The sequence below is a fragment of the Dermochelys coriacea genome, chromosome 1 (genome assembly GCF_009764565.3).
Source record: "Dermochelys coriacea isolate rDerCor1 chromosome 1, rDerCor1.pri.v4, whole genome shotgun sequence".
Taxonomy (NCBI): Eukaryota; Metazoa; Chordata; order Testudines; family Dermochelyidae; genus Dermochelys; species Dermochelys coriacea.
The window spans coordinates 265480169-265498204 of NC_050068.2; the positions used below are offsets into that span (position 1 = coordinate 265480169).

General features: G+C 46.8%; 1 protein-coding gene across 1 annotated transcript in view; it reads right to left on the bottom strand.

Moving 5' to 3' along the window:
* LOC119858058 (solute carrier family 23 member 2-like) overlaps window positions 1-18036 on the bottom strand; it is a 63254-nt gene that overhangs the window by 13276 nt on the left and 31942 nt on the right. The window contains exon 5 of the mRNA XM_038407964.2: window positions 11829-12010. Coding sequence (XP_038263892.2) covers window positions 11829-12010 — 182 coding nt within the window. The remainder of the gene's footprint in view (window positions 1-11828; window positions 12011-18036) is intronic.

Sequence of the window (18036 nt, forward strand, 5' to 3'; positions counted from 1 at the left end):
GCTTAGCATCGGCTTGCATCAGCACCGCACCCAGCCCTGCGTCTGAGGCATTAGTGAACACTGTAAAGGTCTCGGCAAAGTCCAGGTTTACCAGATTTACCGGGCCCTGGATTAGAGCCTCCTTCAGTGCACAGAGAGCCCTCTGGTACTGCTTGGTCCAGACCTCATCTGGCTTTCCCTTCTTACATAGCTCAGTGATGGGAGCAGCTAGGGAGCTCAAGGGAGTACAAACCTCCGGTAATACCCTGCCAACCCAATAAAGGCCTGGACCTGTTTCTTGGTCTGGGGAACAGGCCAATCTCTGATCTTCTCCACCTTCTGGAAAGGTTTCTCTATGATGGGCAGGGGTCTCAAGGGAGCTTCACCCTTATCCCGGGCTTTCCCCACCCTCTGGCAGGGGTCGCAGGACTTGCTGGACTGTGTCACAGACTCCGGGCCAGTAAAAGTTCTGCAGCAGCTGCTGCCTGGGATGCTGGATCCCCTGGTGTCCTGAGAGAGGGACATCATGGACGAGGTACAATAGCCTGTGGTGATACTTATCGGCACCCCTAGCTGCCTCCTGATCCTCCACAGTTCTACTTCCCCTTGGGGAGCCCATTCCCGGTACAGAAATCCCTTCTCCCACAGGAATCTTTCCCTGCAGCCTTCCCCAAGGGAATTTGCAGCACTGTGACCAGCAAGTTCCCTCAGCTTCTCCAAGGAGGGATCCTTCTGCAGCTCAGTCTGGAATTCAGCTGCTGGAGAAGGGATGGGGACCTGTTCCCTCTCGCTGGCTGGGCTGGGGTCACAGCCCTGCTGAGCTCTGTACCTGGTAGCTCCCTCCCTGCCGTGGGATCACTTCCCAGCAGCCCCTCTGGACCAAGCAAACTTGGTTGGCAGCCGTCCTGCCCTGCCTGTGTCTCTCCCCACACAGCTGGGGTCTCAGTTCTCCCCATGCTCAGCGCTGCCCTTGCTTTCCCAGTGGGGGCAGGCAGCGAGCTCGCTGCTTTGGTCATAGCATCAGAGCCAGCGTGAGCACCCTCTCAGGTATGCAGGGGAGTGGGGAGCATCTCTCCATCCCACTCAGCCCCAGGGGGCTGATTACAGGCAGGCAGGCATCGGGAGCTTAGCAGCTCCTCCCCCTGGCCAGCCAGGTCATTTACATTTTCACTGACCATTTCCATCTTAGCCAATAGTTTCCCTGGATTCAAATTCAAATCCTCAGCCGTTACAGGAGCTCGGCCTGGATCCTGTCCCAAAGAGAGACAGTTATCCCCCAACAAGACCTCACAGTTGATATCCTGGAGAACCGCAACTACTAGCCAGCCCGACCCCTCCTGTGTCTTCACAGGGATCTGGGACAAAGGCAAGACGAGGGGCTTCATGCCTGGGACCTTCACCCAGTTCACAAAGCCCCTCAATATCTGGTGGGCCTACACCACCCAGGGTCAGACAACAGTTCTCTCTGTCCCAGCATGTCGCTACCCCAGGAATGTCTCCCCATTGACCACCACCTTCCACTCCCACTGGGGGTCTGAGGGGCCTGAGCCCAGGAAACTCCATGCTAAGATATATAGGCTGAGGCCAGGAGGGGAAGCCTGTCCACCACCCCACCCATCTGGCTGATGGTATCTATGGCCTTGGGACTCAGCAAGGGAGTTAGATACCGGGGCTTTTCCACAGAGTCCCCCTGGTTCAAATCGCCAGCCTGCTCGAAGGCAGTGAGGTGGGCATCCACATCCCCCCACTCCTTAACCAGGGGCAGCAATTTAGTATCAAGATTCCCTGCGGAACAGGCACCCCGGGGTCTATCCCCACTCACCCCTGGGAAGTCCCCTGTGCCTCTCTGCTCCACCATCGCCCATTCATGCTGTTGCTGCTTCTTCTGCAGCTCTTCCTTAGGCTCTCACTGTCTCTCATGGTCCTCTCGCTCCTTCGGACTCTGCTCCAGTACCGTCTGTGTCTGACCCCCCTGATGGAGACCCAATCGTGAAGACCCCAGTCTGGTCGGGGACAGGAGACTTGGGGATGCCTGGTTACCACTCCAGTTGCTCCCAGATCCTCTTGTAGCCCCATCTGGGTCAGGAATCTGCTCCTTAGAGCGGTCTTCATCCTCCAGCTGCACAATTAACTGTGCTTTGGTGAACTTTCCAACCCATAACCCTCTCTTTTTGCACAGATTTACAATGTCCTTCTTAAGGAGATGGTGATAGGCCATCACTTTGCTGCTCCCAAGTTGCTGTGGACTCGCAGGTCTGTGTGCTCTCAGCTCCCCACAGTTTTAAGGAAGAACCCCTAGTGTGCCAGCCCTTCTCCAGGTCACCACCTCTCTCCCAGGGTCGAGCCGCAGACTCCTCCACCCCTGAGACTGTTCACCGCAGTCCTCAGGGGGACCCTGTTACTGCAACAGTCCTTCTCGCTGGTCACACTCCCAGGGGTTAAGCCTAACTCCTCTGCCCCCCAAAACCACTCCTCTCTGAGTCTTCAGCATGCCTTGTCCTCATTAATCCCCTTTCGTTTTACTGCTCCCCAGTCACTTACTGCAAGAAGCGCCATTCACGGGGTGCAGTAGAATCCATCTCTAACACCAGTTGTCACAGAGTCACCGGGCAATGCTCTGGAACTACTCCATATGAAGACAGTCAGGACTCTGGGGGAGCCTCTGCTCTGTCAGTAGACTGGGAGGCTCCCCCAGAGTCCTTACTGGCTTCGTATGGAGTAGTTCCAGAGCACTGTCCAGTGACTCCGTGACAACTGGTGTCAGTAGTGGGATAAGGGTGTGTGATTGTTGCAGAGCCCTAGAGGTCCAGTGTGATGGTGTCTGCACAGAGAATGACCGACACCCTGTCTCTTGGCAACTGATGGCCTGGGCCCCTCCTCTACAAAGGTGCCAACTGAAGGTGTTGGAGAACAAAGATCAGGTGGCCTCTTGACCTGGGAAAGAGACAAAGGCAAGAGGAGGGGCAGGAGAGTTTCAGTTTGGAGCTGGCTGGGGAAATGGAGGGAGGCCCAGATGGGGCTCTGGCCTCCCTGCCCCCCAAGATGGACTGGACTGAGGAGTCCTGTTCTCTGTACTTACAAGCTGTGTTTTAGGCCATGTTCCTGTCAGCTAATAAACCTTCTGTTTTACTGGCTAGCCAAGAATCACATGCGACTGCAGAGGTGGGGTGCAGGGCCCTCTGGCTTCCCCAGGAGCCCCGCTGGTGTGGACTCGCTGTGGGAAGCGCCCGGTGTGGAATGGGATGCTGAATGCTCTGAGGTCAGACCCAGGAATGTCGAAGCTGTGTAAGCTTCTTGCCCTGGAGACAGTCTGCTCAGAGAGAGGAGGCTCCCCCAGAGTCCTGACTGGCTTCATATGGAGTCGTTCCAGAGCATCGCCCGGTGACCCCATGACACTGGTTAGGCATGAAAAGCTCTCACAGACACTGGTTTCTTTTTCCCAATTTCTAAAGCTACAGAACCCAATGTATCTGCCCTTTTGTTCATGGACTTCTTTTGTGCACTTGAACCAATGAAGATTGTTGGCAGATTTATGAATTGTTTGAAAAATGGTATTTTAGGTGAGGCTGGTAGTACTGCCTGTTAAGGTTACCCAACACCTCCTATTATAAAACTGGCCAAGTTTTATAAGCAACCAAAAACATCCTACAATCATTCAGGCTGAAGTTTTGCAAGCTGCTTGTCTGACTCAGGATGCCTACATTTGAAAAATTTCAGCTAAAACTGATCAGCCATTTCCAAGAATGAGCTAGGGAAACTAAGTTGTTTCAGCCATAATAAAAAGTTCTGAAGACCTCTTCTTTGAACAGCTCTAGCATGACTATGCTTTGAAATTTGCCATTGGGTCAGGAATGTGCCTTTTGCCATCCTGTGAAAATCCACCTAAATGTAGCCAAGTTATTAGCCTTTGGGGAAAAAAGATTACAGTTTGCATATACTCATTAGAAAATTATTTGATTTTAGCAGCTAACATTTCTGAAGATTATATCCTCACTGAGCATGCTCCAGCCTCCCTCAGCTCCTAGTGCTGACCCGACAGCATATGCACCATCCCCACAGAGCAACAGAGCAGGCTTTCACTGAGGCATACAGGGACAAAGATAGAGTTGCCCTGAAAAGGATGTTCCCAGCTGCTCTGGGCCAGGGTGAAGCTGGGCACCAGAATGGAGAGAAGGGAGCCTGTCTCTCCTGTACTCTCAGTGCCACCCCTCCCCCCCTGCATCCAGGCACTGTGGAGGAGGAAGCCGTCTGATGCAATTGCAGAGGGGACAAGAGCCACATCTGCGGGGAGGGAAAGGAGTAGATTGGGACAAGGGGGTCTAGTGAGACTGGCACTAGAGGGTGGCAGGACAGAGGCGGTTGGTAGACTAGGAGCCAGTGAGGGAAACAGAGGAAGGAATAGGAACTAGTTGTCTTGGAGGAAGGGGCAGGAAGACCAAGAAGAGACTAGGAATTGGAGGGAGGTTAGGATTGGCAGGACAAGGAGACTGGGGCTAGGAATGTGGTGGAGGGGACCGGGCTGGGGGACGGGGACAGGGACGGGGACAGGACAGATCTAACAAGAATCTGGGCTGTGCAGGGAGAACTAGGACTGGCTGGGCAAAGCCTGAGACAAGGATGGGGAGGGGGGACAGACTGGATGAGGACCCTGGGGAGAGAAGGTAGGACAGAGCCAGTCTGTGCAGACAAGGAAGAGAGACAAAGAGCCAGGAGTGAGGGGACTAAGACTAGCTAGGCAAGGAGACTAGGCCTGTGGTGAGAATCCTGAGTGGTAGCGCCTGGTACTGGCTAGGTGAATGGGACCGAGACAAGGAACCAGGGGTGGGGAAGAGACAGGGACAGGTTGATGGGGACAGGGCAAAATATTAAAACATTAAGATTGTAAATTTAAGCACTCAGAAGTTAGGAAATGCCAGCAGTAAGGCTGCCTGTGCAACATTAATTCAGCCACCTATGCATATGCATTATGATACAGCCTATAGTCACATGCTCTTTTTTTTCCATAGGACCCTAGCCTCATTCAGTGCACAGGGTGGACCTGTTCTGGGGATGAATCAGGGCTGTTATCTGTAGGACCCCCTGCTACAACGGTTGCAGAAGTTGGAAGGTGTAGATCTGGGACAGGTGGGTCTCAACTTGCCCAAAGCTAAAGGCCTCCCACCCCCAGCTAAGGGGGAGAAGCTGCTAAGCCCAAGCTACAAGTGAGGGAGTGGGACAATGCAGGGGGAGGGGCAGAGAGAAACAGGAACAGGAGTGAGGTCATTGGTTGAAAATCAGAGAACCAAAAGAAGCCATCAAGCAGAGAACTCCGGACAGCACCCACTGCTTTTCAAAGGCACTGAAGGAGTCAGTGGACACCACCGAGAGGAACTCAGCCTGGAGGCATGATTGAACAAGGAAATGGAAATAGGCCCCAGAGTTGCAGAGTATTGCCCCCATCTGCCTTCCTCCTCCTGGAGGGATGGATGACCATCTTGGCCAGCCCCAGGAATAGGTCAATGAGGAGATTCTGCAACTTTCTGGGGGAGCACAGATCAGGAGGTATGGGGAAAGTACAGCCAGAACCTGAGCCAGAGGTACTGAAGAGTCGGAAGAGGGGCTGCCACCTGATGCACCCTGCATAGATGTGTGACAGGGTCTCCTTTTCACCTCAAAAGAAACAGCTGTGGTGGAGCCTGTGAACAATGCCAGGTATATGCCTGTGCTCTCAGCTCTGTAGAGGAGCTTCCAATTAATATCCCTGGCAGGCTGTGGCATCAGAGTGGAGTATAGGCTAGTCCCATGGGGTTCCTTGCCCTCCTCAGGTGGCATCAGGTCCCACCACTTGGCGTCAGGGGAGGACACAAGGGAGAGGAAGTCAATGGAGTGAAACATGAGTGCATGAAGATGTTCTCTAGGCATGGTACAGGATGGAACAGCTGAATTGCAAGGTGTGTAGTGAAAGAAGCAGGGGATTGCAGGAAAAGAAAGGATGGTCTCATGGTTAAGCAATTGAATGCTGTCCTGGTGAACTGGATGCTATCCCTGCCTCTGCCACAGAGTTATATGATGCTGGGAAAGTCAGTTAATCCAGACCTTTCACAGGTAGACATTAAGTGGCTGTGTCATTTTTGGATGCCTGACTTGAGATCCCAAGGTCTGTTTTCAGAAATGCTGAGCATTCACAGCTACAACTGAAGTCACTGGGACCTGTATCAAGTCCCAGGTGTCTCAAATTGGGAACCCAGACTTAGTTGACACTTTTTAATTTGATCTCTCTGGGCCTTAGTTCCCCAGCCATAAAATGGGGATAACAGCTCCTCATCTCACCAGGGTGTAGTGAAAATAAGTCCATTAGAATTTGTGAAACACTCAGATACTATAGTGATAAGCTCCACAGAAAAGTCCAAGGGAAAATAAATAATTCTCTCTGCAGAGTATGGCTTGAATAGTGGGCAGGAAATAAAGACTAGGGCCACGCTATTGACCAATGAGAAGACTACACAATATTGAGTAGCTGCTTGTTAAGTGAGCACCATCCTGTACAATGAATGAGGCAGGTTCCTATGGGAAAAATATATGATCATAAGAATGGCCATACTAGGTCAAACCAATGGTCCATCAAGCCCAGTGTCTGGTCTTCACACAGAGGCCATCACCAGATGCTTCAGAGGGAATGAAAAGAACAGGGCAATTATAGAGTGAGCCATTCTCTGTTGTCCAGTCTCAGGTTCCGGCAGTCAGAGGTCTAGGGACACCAGAGCATGGGGTTGCATCCCTGACCATTTTGGCTAATAGCCATTGTTGGACCTGTCCTCCAGGAACTTGGACCTGTCCTCCAGGAACTTATCTAATTCTTGTTTGAACCCAATTATACTTTTGGCCTTCGAAACATCCCCTGGCAATGAGTTCCACAGGCTGACTGTGCATTATGTGAAGTACTTTCTTCTGCCTACTAATTTCACTGGGCGATACCTGGTTCCAGTGTTATGTGAAAGGATCAATAACATTTTCTTATTCACTTTATTCACCCCATTCATAATTTTATAGATCTCTATCATAGCCCCTTTGTTTTTAGCTTTTCTAGGATGAACAGTCCCTGTCTTTTTAATCTCTCCTTGTATGGAAGTTGTTACACGCCATTAATCATTTTGTTGCCCTTCTCTCTACTTTTTCCAATTCCAATATATCTTTTTTGAGATGGGATGACCAGAACCCATGTAGTATTCAAAGTGTGGGCATACCAGGGATTAATATAGATGCATTATGATATTTTCTGTCTTATTATCTATCCCTTTCCTAATGGTTCCAAACATCCTGTTCACTTTTTTGACTGCTGCTACACACTGAGCAGATGTTTTCAGAGAACTATCCACAGTGACTCCAAGATCTCTTTCTTGAGCGGTAAAAACTCATTTAGACGCCATCATTTTGTATGGATTGTTAGGATTATGTTTTCCAATGTTCATTGCTTTGCATTTATCAACACTGAATTTCAATTTGTTGCCCAGTCACCCAGTTTTCCCTTTGTAACTCTTCGCACTCAGCTTTGAACTTGACTATCCTGAGTAATTCTGTATCATCTGCAAACTTTGTCCCCTCACTGTTTACTGCCTTTTCCAGATCATTTATGAATATGTGGAACAGCACTGGTTCCACTAAAGAATCTTGGAGGACCCTGCTATTTATCTCTACCCACTGTGAAAACCAACCATTTATTCCTACCTTTTGCTTCATGGCTTTTAACTAGTTACTGATTCCCGAGAAGATCTTCCCATAACTGATTACTTTGCTTAGGAGCCTTTGGTGTGGGCACTTGTCAATCTTTTCTGAAAAATCTAAGTGCACTATATCCACTGGATCACCATTACATGCTTGCTGACACCTTCAAAGAATTCTATTAGATTGGTGAGGCATGATTTTCCTTTACAAAAATTGTGTTGACTCTTCCCCCAACATACTATGTTCATTTAGGTATCTGATATGTCTGTTCTTTACTATAGGTTCAACTAGTTTGCCCAGTACTGAAGTTAGGCTTACCAGCCTGTAAATGCCAGGATTGCCTCTGGATCTCTTTTTAAAAAAATCAGCATTACCTTAAGTATCCTCCAATTATCTGGTACATAGGCTGATTCAAGCAATAGGTTATATACCACAGTTTGTAGTTCTGCAGTTTTGTATTTAAGTTCCTTCAGAACTCTTGGGTGAATGCCATCTGGCCCTGGTGTTTTATTACTGTTTAGTATATCAATGTGTTCTAAAACCTCCTTGGCTGACACCTCAATCTGAAACAGTTCCTCAGATTTGTCACCTAAAAAGAATAGCTCAGGTATGAGAATTTTCCTCACAGTGAAAACTAATGCAGAGAATTCATTTAGCTTCTCCACAACAGCCTTGTCTTCCTTGTGTGCTTGTTTAGCACCTCTATAGTCCAGTGGCCCCACTGATTGTTTGGCAGGCTTCCTGCTTCTGAAGTTTGTTGGTTTTAGTTTTTGTGTCTTTTGCTAGTTGCTCTTCAACTTCTTTTTTTGCCTAATTATACTTTTACACTTGACTTGCCAGAGTTGATGCTTCTTTCTATTTTCCTAACTAGGATTTTACTTCCCATTTTAAAGGATGTCTCTTAACCTTTAACTCCTCTTTTACTCTGTGTAGACATGTGGCACTTAGTACTCTTACAATTTATTTTAAAAAATTGGGTATACATTTAGCATGAGCCTCTATTATGGTGTTTTCATTCAGCTTGCAGGCATTTCATTCATGACTGTTCCTTCTAATTTCTGTTTAACTAACTTCCTCATTTTTATGTAGTTCCAGCAAAGTAGCTTTTAACTTCAAAAAGGGGGTTTCTTTGGTATTTCCCCCAGCCCACACACACAAGGATCGTGTAATTGAAGACTCTCATAATGCATACGAACAAGGGGGCTGAATTAAGATTGCACAGGCAACCTTATTTCTGGCATTTCCTAACTTCTGACTGCTTGACTTTGCAACCTTAATAATGTTCTTTTAATGTAGTTTTTGTGGGTAATACACATACCCACCGGTCACCCGCTCTGGCCTTAAAGGGCTTAAAACAGCCCAGGAGAGGGCTGTGGCTGGGAACAAGCAGTTCCCAGGCTGACTGGTGGAAGCAGGCTCAGCTGTGGCCATGCCCCAATCAGGGCTCAGCTGGCCCTTATAAGAGGGCAGTGGGCCAGGAGCAGACAGAGTCTCTCTCTACCTTTAGAGGGAGAGGGGCCTGGCTGCTGGGGAGCATACCTGGGTACCTAAGGTGAAGCAGGGCTAGGGAAGGCCAGAGGAACTGGGAGGCTCCAGACTGGAAAAGCCCCAGGCTGCAGGCCTGGCTGATAGCCTAAGATAGGTACTGGGGTTGCAGGGGGCAGCCCATGGGTAGGCAGAGGCAGCAGGTCCAAACCGCCCTTGCCTGTGATGATTGGCTTATACACTGCAGTCTGCCCCAGTGAATGGGGGCTAGATGGTGACTGGGCAGTAGCCAAAGACTGAAGTGAGGTGAGGGTTCCCTGGGGAGCGGAGACCCAGAGACTGTGGGGCACTTCCAGGGAGCAGCACCCCAGGGAAAGGGGCACTGGGGTCTGGGAGGGACATGGGGGCCAGTGGCAAGTGGGACACTGGCCTGCAAAGGGTGCTCTGGAAGCTGGAAGAGCTAATTCCCTGAGAGACCAGCAAGAGGTGCCATAGAGGTGAGTCTCACACTGTTACACATACATATATATGCACACATGTAACAGAACAATTATGACAGAGCATTTGTACACTGAAGATGCCAAACAAAAAATGACAATTAGTTTGCTTGTTACTGGTGTGGAATTTTAAAAATCAAATGCATTTTCTGTTTGTGGGATGTGTGTAAATGTAAAGGCTATAATCTCTTTGGAGCAGGGTCTGTGTTACCATCGGTGTCTTGTGCAACGCTCGATACCCTGACAGCACTTAACAGTGCATTTAGAATCCAGAGGTCATAGATTCATAGATTCATCTTCATCCAAAAATAGTAAAAGAATTGGCACCTGAAATTGCAAGCCCATTAGCAAGAATTTTTAATGAATCTGTAAACTCAGGAGTTGTACCGAATGATTGGAGAATTGCTAATATAGTTCCTGTTTTTAAGAAAGGAAAAAAAGTGATCCGGGTAACTACAGGCCAGTTAGTTTGACATCTGTAGTATGCAAGGTCCTGGAAAAAAATTTTGAAGGAGAAATTAGTTAAGGACATTGAAGTCAATGGTAAATGGGACAAAATACAACATGGTTTTATAAAAGGTAGATTGTGCCAAACCAACCTGATCTCCTTCTTTGAGAAAGTCACAGATTTTTTAGACAAAGGAAACGCAGTGGATCTAATTTACCTAGATTTCAGTAAGGCATTTGATACCGTGCCACATGGGGAATTATTAGTTAAATTGGAAAAGATGGGGATCAATATGAACATCAAAAGGTGGATAAGGAATTGGTTAAAGGGGAGACTACAACAGCTCCTACTGAAAGGCGAACTGTCAGGCTGGAGGGAGGTTACCAGTGGAGTTCCTCAGGGATCAGTTTTGGGACCAACCTTATTTAATCTTTTTATTATTGACCTTGGCACAAAAAGTGGAAGTGTGCTAATAAAGTTTGCAGATGATAAAGCTGGGAAGTATTGCCAATTCAGAGAAGGATCGGGATATTATACAGGAGGATCTGGATACCTTGTAAACTGGAGTAATAGTAATAGGATGAAATTTAATAGTGAGAAAAGTATAAGGTTATGCATTTAGGGATTAATAACAAGAATTTTAGTTATAAGCTGGGGACGCATCAATTAGAAGTAACGGAAGAGGGGAAGGACCTTGGAGTATTAGTTGATCATAGGATGACTATGAGCTGCCAATGTGATATGGCTGTGAAAAAAGCTAATGCGGTTTTGGGATGCATCTGGAGAGGTATTTCCAGTAGGGATAAGGAGGTTTTAGTACCATTATACAAGGCACTGGTGAGACCTCACCTGGAGTACTGTGTGCGGTTCTGGTCTCCTATGTTTAAAAAGGATGAATTCAAACTGGAGCAGGTACAGAGAAGGGCTACTAGGATGATCCAAGGAATGGAAAAGTTGTCTTATAAAAGGAGACTTAAGGAGCTTGGCTTGTTTAGCCTAACTAAAAGAAGGTTGAGGGGAGATATGATTGCTCTCTATAAATATATCAGAGGGATAAATACAGGAGAGGGAGAGGAATCATTTCAGCTCAGCACCAATGTGGACACAAGAACAAATGGGTATAAACTGGCCACCAGGAAGTTTAGATTTGAAATTAGACGAAGGTTTCTAACCATCAGAGGAGTGAAGTTTTGGAATAGCCTTCCAAGGGAAGCAGTGGGGGCAAAAGATCTATTTGGCTTTAAGATTCTACTCAATAAGTTTATGGAGGAGATGGTATGATGGGTAATTAATTGATCTTTAAATATTCAGGGTAAATAGGCCTAATCCCCTGAGATGGGATATTAGATGGATGAGATCTGAGTTACCCAGGAAAGAATTTTCTGTAGTATCTGGTTGGTGAATCTTGCCCATATGCTCAGGGTTTAGCTGATCGCCATATTTGGGGTTGGGAAGGAATTTTCCTCCAGGGCAGATTTGAAGAGGCCCTGGATGTTTTTCGCCTTCCTCTGTAGCATGGGGCATGGGTCACTTGAGGGAGGATTCTCTGCTCCTTGAAGTCTTTAAACCACGATTTGAGGACTTCAATAGTTCAGACATAGGTGAGGTTTTTCGTAGGAGTGGGTGGGTGAGATTCTGTGACCTGCGTTGTGCAGGAGGTCGGACTAGATGATCAGAATGGTCCCTTCTGACCTTAGTATCTATGAAGTGTTACTTACATGGCTGATATGCCCCAATGTGAGCCAGCCTCTTCTCCTGCAGAGTTGAAGAGAGGCAGCGCAACCAAGGTTATGGTTGGGGCAATGGTCAAGGGACCAATGAATTGCATCAGAAATCCAATCAGGCCAGAAAATCCAACAAAGATTTGGAAACAGGAAGCGACCATGATGGCTCCCTGCAGCTGAAAAACAGAGGGAAAGAAAGATTTAAAGGCTTTCTTTCTGAGTTAGTCCATTCTAGTTAGGTGGGCTCAAAGCACCTTATGGGCCATGATTCAACTCCCACTGAAGACAGGGGAGTCTTTCCACAGATTTCAATGGGAGTTGGCTCAAATCTTAAATGAAGGCAACACTCACACAGGAATGCAGGCCCATTAACTCTCCACCTAACTTACCTCCTCTGATTCTACCTCCCTAATTGCCAGCTGTCCAAGGGGAGCTGGACTGTCAGAAGCCCAAGAGCTCTAAACAGAATCAAGTCAACCTGACATTAATAAAGGATGGGTGAAAGACTGAGCACAGGTTAGCATTCATTAAAGGGAAATTAAGTAGTAATTACTATTATGGGCATTGACCAAGGGTCAGATACTGCACAAGCGTCCCTAACCCAGCTCTTCCAGCACCTTAGTCCTGATCAACCAACTCCACTGTTCTAGCCTTGGATTTTCACCCAGCTCTGCCAAAGCACCTCATGGGGAACTAGAATGTGTACCCACCTAACTCATTTCTAGTCAGGTCCTGATCAGGGCCCTGAGCCTGCAGATGCAGATTCGCACGAGTCAAGGTTTGCAGAGTTAGGCCCAGTGATTGCGTGACAAGCCAGTGCTCTGATCTCCTGAGGATCAGCCAGGGAAGCTGTTGGATCATATTAAAGTTTTGTATTAAAATCACAAATGAGTTTGACTCCCCATAGTTTAAATTCCAGGGTATTACTAATTAAGAGGTCTCTTGGTTTTGGTCTCTCGTTTTTACTGTTTCTCGCCCTCTCTGTGTGAAACTTGCAAGCTGCTAATTGTGTTAGTATATCCTAAGACTGAGTCTGTTCTCAAAGCAATACTTTAACTACTCACACAGCGAGAGACTCAAAGCGATAGAGCCTGGAGAGCTGGCTGTATTTTAAAGAATCTTTATTGAGGTTACAGGGACAAACCATCCTGATGTGCAGAAAGAATAGCAAATATGGCAGGCGACCAGCTTGGCTTCACAGTGAAATCCTTGCTGATCTTAAACACGAAAAGAAGCTTACAAAAAGTGGAAGATTGGACAAATGACCAGGGAAGAGTATAAAAATATTGCTCTGGCATGCATGAGCGAAATCAGGAAGGCCAAATAACACCTGGAGTTGCAGCTAGCAAGAGATATTAAGAGTAACAAGAAGAGTTTCTTCAGGTATGTTAGCAACAAGAAGAAAGTCAAGGAAAGTGTGGGCCCCTTCTGAGTGAGGGAGGCAACCTAGGGACAGAGGATGCAGAAAAAGCTAATGTACTCAATGCTCTTTTTGCCTCTGTCTGGGAGCTGACCTTGTTCGTGAAGACGACTGCACTGGGAAGCACAGCGTAGGGAGGAGGTGACCAGCCCTCTGTGGAGAAAGTAGTAGTTCGGGACTATTTAGAAAAGCTGGATGAGCACAAGTCCATGGGGCCAGATGCGCTGCATCCGAGAGTGCTAAAGGAGTTGGCAGATGTGATTGCAGCGCCATTGGCCATTATCTTTGAAAACTCATAGCAATAGGGGGAGGTCCTGGACGACTGGAAAAAGGCTAATATAGTACCCATCTTTAAAAAAGGGAAGAAGGCGGCTCCAGGGAACTACAGGCCAGTCACTCTCATCTCAGACATGGAAAAAACATGGAGCAGGTCCTCAAGAAATCAATTCTGAAGTACTTAGAGGAGAGGAAAGTGATCAGGAACAGTCAGCATGGATTCACCAAGGGCAAGTCATGCCTGACTAATCTAATTACCTTCTATGACAAGATAACTGGCTCTGTGGATGAGGGGAAAGCAGTGGACATGTTGTTCCTTGACTTTAGCAAAGCTTTTGACACGGTATCCCACAGCATTCTTGTGAGCAAGTTAAAGAAGTATGGGCTGGATGAATGGACCATAAGGTGGATAGAAAGTTGACTAGATTGTCGGGCTCAATGGGTATTGATCAATGGCTCCATGTCTAGTTGGCAGCCGGTATCAAGTGGAGTGCCCCAAGGGTCGGTCCTTGGGCCGGTTTTGTTCAATATCTTCATAAATGATCTTAAGGATGATGTGGATTGCACCCTCATCAAGTTTGCAGATGCCACTAACTGGGAGGAGAGGTAGATACGCTGGAGGGTAGGGATAGGATACAGAGTGACCTAGACAAATTAGAGGATTGGGCCAAAAGAAATCTGATGAAGTTCAACAAGGACAAGTGCAGAGTCCTGCATTTAGGACTGAAGAATCCCATGCACCACTACAGACTAGATCGAATGGCTAGGCAGCAGTCCTGCAGAAAAGGACCTAGGGGTTACAGTGGACAAGATGCTGGATATGAGTCAACAGTGTGCCCTTGTTGCCAAGAAGGCCAATGGCATTTTGGGATGTATATGTAGGGGCATTACCAGCAGATCGAGGGATGTGATCGTTCTCCTCTATTCGACATTGGTGAGGCCTCATCCGGAGTAGTGTGTCCAGTTTTGGGCCCCACACTACAAGAAGGATGTGAAAAAATTGGAAAACATCCAGTGGAGGGCAAGAAAAATGATTGGGGGACTGGAACACATGACTTATGAGGAGAGGCTGAGGGAACTGGGATTGTTTAGTCTGCAGAAGAGAAGAATGAGGGGGGATTTGATAGCTGCTTTCAATTACCTGAAAAGGGGTTCCAAAGAGGATGGATCTAGACTGTTCTTAGTGGTAGCAGATGACAGAACAAGGAGTAATAGTCTCAAGTTGCAGTGGGGGAGGTTTAGGTTGGATATTAGGAAAAACTTTTTCACTAGGAGAGTGGTGAAACACTGGAATGCGTTACCTAGGGGAGGTGGTGGAATCTCCTTCCTTAGAAGTTTTTAAGGTCAAGCTTGACAAAGCCCTGTCTGAGATGATTTAGTTGGGGATTGGTCCTGCTTTGAACAGGGGGTTGGACTAGATGACCTTCTGAGGTCCCTTCCAACCCTGATATTCTATGATACTTTGCAACAGAAACAGCACACAGATTCCCTGCCCTTTTGTTGTATTCCTCTTGTTTTGTTAACAATTCTGATCTAAAATAGAGATAGAGGATGTATGTGGATGGATGCTTGATGTGGATAATTTAATGATCAGGGAGGTGCCAGCCCAGGAGTTCAGTACTGATCGGCCGAAGAATGTGCAGAGTGGAAATAACCAGATGGCCCCTGGAGGGCAGACTGGAATCCACCCAACAGCCTCAAGGATGGGAGAACCAAAGAACAAGATAACATCTGGCAGCACAGAGCCGTCAGGAATGTGCCATCTGCTGATCGATTCAGCAACAGCATGATGAAGCAATTCCCATAGACTAGCATAGGAATAAATTCCTATAAAAATGGACTCTAGAAACTGAGAACTTTGGGGTCTGATTCTGCAAACCAACTTCCAGGAGCATCAGATGAGCATCTGACAAGGCCCTGCTCCCTCCTGGTGTCCAGGCCACCTGGCCAGTGGCTTGGCATGGGCAACTCTAAGGCTGGTAACTATAACAACTTTGCAAAATCGTGTGTGTGTGTGTGAGAATGAATGTGTGAATAAATATGAAATTGAATGGAATGTTATAGCTATAACTGCTTACTATGATTCTTTCTTTTCAGAGTAGCAGCCGTGTTAGTCTGTATTCGCAAAAAGAAAAGGAGTACTTGTGGCACCTTAGAGACTAACAAATTTATTAGAGCATAAGCTTTCGTGAGCTACAGCTCACTTCATCGGATGCATTTGGTGGAAAAAACAGAGGAGAGATTTATATACACACACACACAGAGAACATGAAACAATGGGTTTATCATACACACTGTAAGGAGAGTGATCACTTAAGATAAGCCATCACCAACAGCAGGGGGGGGAAGGAGGAAAACCTTTCATGGTGACAAGCAGGTAGGCTAATTCCAGCAGTTAACAAGAATATCAGAGGAACAGTGGGGGGTGGGGTGGGAGGGAGAAATACCATGGGGAAATAGTTTTACTTTGTGTAATGACTCATCCATTCCCAGTCTCTATTCAAGCCTAAGTTAATTGTATCCAGTTTGCAAATTAATTCCAATTCAGCAGTCTCTCGTTGGAGTCTGTTTTTGAAGCTTTTTTGTTGAAGTATAGCCACTCTTAGGTCTGTGATCGAGTGACCAGAGAGATTGAAGTGTTCTCCAACTGGTTTTTGAATGTTATAATTCTTGACGTCTGATTTGTGTCCATTCATTCTTTTACGTAGAGACTGTCCAGTTTGGCCAATGTACATGGCAGAGGGGCATTGCTGGCACATGATGGCATATATCACATTGGTAGATGCGCAGGTGAACGAGCCTCTGATAGTGTGGCTGATGTGATTAGGCCCTATGATGGTATCCCCTGAATAGATATGTGGACAGAGTTGGCAACGGGCTTTGTTGCAAGGATAGGTTCCTGGGTTAGTGGTTCTGTTGTGTGGTGTGTGGTTGCTGGTGAGTATTTGCTTCAGATTGGGGGGCTGTCTGTAAGCAAGGACTGGTCTGTCTCCCAAGATCTGAGAGAGCGATGGCTCGTCCTTCAGGATAGGTTGTAGATCCTTGATGATGCGTTGGAGAGGTTTTAGTTGGGGGCTGAAGGTGATGGCTAGTGGCGTTCTGTTGTTTTCTTTGTTGGGCCTGTCCTGTAGTAGGTGACTTCTGGGTACTCTTCTGGCTCTGTCAATCTGTTTCTTCACTTCAGCAGGTGGGTATTGTAGTTGTAGGAATGCATGATAGAGATCTTGTAGGTGTTTGTCTCTGTCTCAGGTGTTTGGAGCAAATGCGGTTATATCGTAGCGCTTGGCTGTAGACAATGGATCGAGTGGTATGATCTGGATGAAAGCTAGAGGCATGTAGGTAGGAATAGCGGTCAGTAGGTTTCCGATATAGGGTGGTGTTTATGTGACCATCGCTTATTAGCACTGTAGTGTCCAGGAAGTGGATCTCTTGTGTGGACTGGTCCAGGCTGAGGTTGATGGTGGGATGGAAATTGTTGAAATCATGGTGGAATTCCTCAAGAGCTTCTTTTCCATGGGTCCAGATGATGAAGATGTCATCAATGTAGCGCAAGTAGAGTAGGGGCATTAGGGGATGAGAGCTGAGGAAGCGTTGTTCTAAGTCAGCCATAAAAATGTTGGCATACTGTGGGGCCATGCGGGTACCCATCGCAGTGCCGCTGATTTGAAGGATTTGGACACAAATCAGACGTCAAGAATTATAACATTCAAAAACCAGTTGGAGAACACTTCAATCTCTCTGGTCACTCGATCACAGACCTAAGAGTGGCTATACTTCAACAAAAAAGCTTCAAAAACAGACTCCATCGAGAGACTGCTGAATTGGAATTAATTTGCAAACTGGATACAATTAACTTAGGCTTGAATAGAGACTGGGAATGGATGAGTCATTACACAAAGTAAAACTATTTCCCCATGGTATTTCTCCCTCCCACCCCACCCCCCACTGTTCCTCTGATATTCTTGTTAACTGCTGGAATTAGCCTACCTGCTTGTCACCATGAAAGGTTTTCCTCCTTCCCCCCCCTGCTGTTGGTGATGGCTTATCTTAAGTGATCACTCTCCTTACAGTGTGTATGATAAACCCATTGTTTCATGTTCTCTGTGTGTGTGTGTATATATAAATCTCTCCTCTGTTTTTTCCACCAAATGCATCCGATGAAGTGAGCTGTAGCTCACGAAAGCTTATGCTCTAATAAATTTGTTAGTCTCTAAGGTGCCACAAGTACTCCTTTTCTTTTTATGATTCTTTCTGTGTTCACAATAAATGTGGCATTTTGCCTTATTCCCTTGACTAAGATCCTGCTGGTTTTTATTTTATTGGTATAACAAAGCAAAGGGAATCTTCAGCTGAACACAGAAATTACATTTTTCTATTTAAATTTTCAAAGTGCTGGATGACCTGGAAGTCCCTTCTGTTTCTCTCTGTGGGTTGCAAATATATTCACAGGCAGACCAGTACAATAAACTCCTTAATTATCAGAATCAGTTGGGCAATACCAAACAT